The 3,804-nt window shown below is 50.5% G+C and overlaps 1 protein-coding gene across 1 annotated transcript; it reads right to left on the bottom strand.

Annotated features, from left to right (window-relative positions):
• Positions 1–138: 138 nt before the first annotated feature.
• Positions 139–3,479, bottom strand: LOC124484333 (major histocompatibility complex class I-related gene protein-like). The gene is given in 6 exon segments (XM_047045217.1): positions 139–213; positions 1,793–1,964; positions 2,118–2,292; positions 2,390–2,892; positions 2,894–2,936; positions 3,449–3,479. Coding segments are annotated over 6 exon segments (999 nt in total).
• Positions 3,480–3,804: the final 325 nt, after the last annotated feature.

Below are 3,804 nucleotides of genomic sequence, written 5' to 3'. Positions count from 1 at the left end.
GTCACCAATTCCAACAGGTCCAGATCATAGGTATAAAACATATACATATATTTATAATGTAGCTTCCTCTTTGTCTCTCTCATAGAGCTGAAGATCGAGGGCTCCAGTCTTTAGTCTCCCCCTAGTGGCTGTTCTGGGTCACGGTTGTATGTAGTCAGGATCTGCCCTCATGCCCGAGGCAATGAACAGATAAGCACAGGATTTACTCTTTATCTGAGGGGTACAGAAATACAGAATACAACATTACAAACTGGAGGGGTTTCCTGTGCATTAGTTCAAGGACTGCCGCCCCCCAACCCACCCCCACGCACGCACACACACACACACACACACACACACACGCACGCACACACACACACACACACAGCTTTCACATACATCCCTCCTACACATATCCTCCACTATAGACCAGCCAGCAGCCCTTCCACATGCACCCGAACACACACACGCATACACGAGCACGTACCCAAAGACACGCGCACACGCCCACGCATGAAATCCCTCACCAACACACAGACACACACATGTACAGGCCCTGAGGAGGAACGGCTGGATGGTTTGGCTGCTGAAAAACAGTCTCATGACTGGGTGTCAGTGATCTTCTCTGTTTGTAGCTGTGGATCCATGATGAATCATCACTGCTGCTCTCTCTTTAAGTATGGCTTACATACACACACACACACACACACAGTCGAGAGGAATGAGGATCCCTTATACGAAGAGATGAGTTCTCTCCCCTGCAGAGTAAGCAAATGGAAATGTGTGTTCAGGTGGGCGAGAGAGAGCGAAGAGAAAGAGAGAGAAAAAGGGAGAGAGTGATGGAAAGAGGAGGGCTATTTACATTATAGCATTGGCTCTCAAACAGTGGGGGTAAATGGATGTGTGCAAGTGTGTACGTGTGTGCCCGTGTCCATGTGTTTGCTTGCAAGACAGAGAGAACAGGAATGAAGGACGATGGAAAAAAAGATGGATGGATGGACAACAGTTTATTTCCAACAGTTTATTTAGAAGTGTTTGGTCCATAAATGTCCCTCCCTCCCTCCCTCCAGGCCCAGTCTACCACAACCATACCCAGCTACAGAATCTGTCCCTCTCTTTTCCCCTTTACTCTCTTCAACCTATCCCCTCCACTCTCCATCCTCCTCTCCCCTCATCATCTTTGTTAGCAGAGACAGAAGAGAGAGAGAGAGAGAGAGAGAGAGTAAGAGAGAGTGCGAGAGAGAGAGAGAGAGAGAGAGAGAGAGAGAGAGAGAGAGAGAGAGAGAGAGAGAGAGAGAGAGAGAGAGAGAGGAGAACTGAGGATGAGCAGGGGTCAGAGAACACCTGCTGTTACTCCTCTGAGCAGAGAGAAACAGGGACAAGCAGTCACCTTGAGCTGGTGAGGCAGTCTTCATCAGAGAGGACACACACACAGTCTTCATCATCTCACCAGGTCTTCAATTTTGTTCCCATGAAAACTCAGACTGGGGTGGAAGCAGACGGTGTACAAAGTGTGTGTGTGTGTAGGGGTGTACAGGGGGCAGGTGATAGATTTGCCTTCCCTGTTTCCCATTTCAATCAAAACCCAGAGCACTCATGGAGATGGCAGATGTCTATATTGTACAACCACCACTCTCCTCTCCCTGGCTTGCCCCTGTCTAGGTGTAAGCTCTGTCAGATGAATCTCCTCCTCCTCCTCCTCCTCCTCCTCTCCTCCGTGGAGGTGTGTTGTGGAGGGGGGAGCTGAACTGGGGAGGATCAGAGCAGTCTCTTGTTGTCTCCTCCTCCCCCTGCTCCAAAACACCAGCCCAACCACAATGGAGAGGACAGTGAGCACCACCCCCACCACCCCCACCAGGCCAGGGCTGAGGCCTGGGGCTAGAGTAGGATGTCTGGTCCAGTTGGTGATCACCTTAGATGGGTGCTGGACCACACAGGAGAGGTTGCTCTTCTCCCACTCCTCAGGTCTGACAGAGAGAAGAGATCTGCATGGATGGAACAAGAATTGTTCAAAGAGAGACGAAAAGAAACCATCTTGAATTCAAAGATGAATGGAATAACACAAAGTCAAGTGCTTTTTACTGTCACACAGTTCAACTTGGTGCTGATTGGTGGATAACTATTGCTGTCCTCCTGACCTCAGCTGGAAGGTTCCGTCCGGGTTGGGCAGCGTGTCTCGGTACTCCACGTCCTCATGGCGCTCCCCTCCGGCCTTGGTCCAGTAGATCAGCGCTTCTCTGGGGTAGAAGCCTGTGGCCAGGCAGCTCACTGGGAAGTAGGGGGCAGACTGGAACAGCGAGATGGAGAGAGGTGCTGGAGGAGGGAGGAGGGGAGGGGGGGTTTGAATGCGTTTTGTGGATACTGTAAGAGTGTGTGTGTGTATGTGTGTGTGTGTGTGCTCCTGTCGTACCTATCCTCTCCAGGGTCTCCCTTGCGTAGCTCACATACTTCCTCAGCATTTCTGGACACTCCTTACTGAAGTACCACCGCAAGTATTTCAGTTCTCTTGTCAGGCTGTTCCACTTCCTGGCCAGAGGCTCTGCTTCGGGCATGACCGCCTCCCACTTGGGGATCGGTCCAGTCTTCATGTTGAACCATATGAAGTCTTTCCCATCGTAACCGTGGTGATGGTACGCGTCCTCATGCCCGCTGGCCGAGTCCCAGTCGCAGCCATACAGGTTCTGGAAGGTGTGAACGGCGTCCGGCTGTGATTGGTTGAACTGCTGCTGAAGGTTGGCGAGGAGCGCTTTGAAGCCGTGGTATTGGTTGGTGAGAGGCTCGTTGAAGAGCTCCCAGTGGTACTCGCTCGCGTTCCGCTCCATCCAGGCAGAGCGAGGCACCAGGGTCTGACTTACGCTGTCAAAGTACTCAAAATGGTGGCCGTCCAGCGCACTAACCACTGTGAAATCTGGTCACCCCTGAGATGGATGTGTAGAAGTACCTGAGGGAGTGGGTAGCTGTGTGTGTCCAAGGTGGGGTGGTGGTCAGATAGGGGTTTATTCAAACGCATTCTAATATAATTAGAATAGTGAGAACATGCTAGCTAGTTTGGCTAGTTTATACAGCTTAGCTGTTTGTAAGATCTGAGGATGGCAGCGTGATTCTACCCATACCTCAAACTACCAAACATAAAGAACATAAACAAAACCTCTTAGTTCAACTGAAACCTGTTTAGTATCTCAACATCAAACAGCAAATGTGGGCCTCGTCTCTGGTTGTGAGCCAGAAGAGCTTTAGAGGATCGTGAATCGACTGACCTGCAGAAGCAGAGAGAACCCAGAGCGACAGGAGAACGACCCGCTTCATCTCACCGTCCCGCTAGAGAGATCCAATGCGGAAGTTCTCCTGCACAGGGACCTCTTGTTACTTCTCAGTCAGAGTCATAAAGAGTCAGGTGGAAAGGAACATGTCGGAAAAATATAGGTTAATCTATAACCAGTTGAAGGAAGCGATGAGATAGGTCAGGTACCCAAGGTCCTCTTCTGGGGCAGGAGGATCATGGGTTGTGGTGTGCTGTGGACACACACACAGACACGTCTCCACACACACACATCCATACAGACACAGACACACATAAGCTCTGTACATCCATGCAGACACAGACACATACACCCACAGACACATGCTGCATTACTGTAACACACAGGCACACTCACACACGCTCACACTTGCACACACCTCTCTACACCACCTCCCTAGTTCATTTATTCATTTCCTGGTCTTGCTCTGCCCCCAAAATATTTGACTCTCTCTGTCTGATCTGTGTCTGGGAGTGTAGAACCTTTCTGCGTGTCATCCTTCTTCTTACTCTCTCGCTCTCTTACC

This window comes from Hypomesus transpacificus, chromosome 22 (assembly GCF_021917145.1).
Source record: "Hypomesus transpacificus isolate Combined female chromosome 22, fHypTra1, whole genome shotgun sequence".
NCBI classification, from domain to species: domain Eukaryota; kingdom Metazoa; phylum Chordata; class Actinopteri; order Osmeriformes; family Osmeridae; genus Hypomesus; species Hypomesus transpacificus.
The sequence above is the reverse complement of the archived record's forward strand: the minus strand, read 5'-3'. Positions and strand labels throughout refer to the sequence as shown.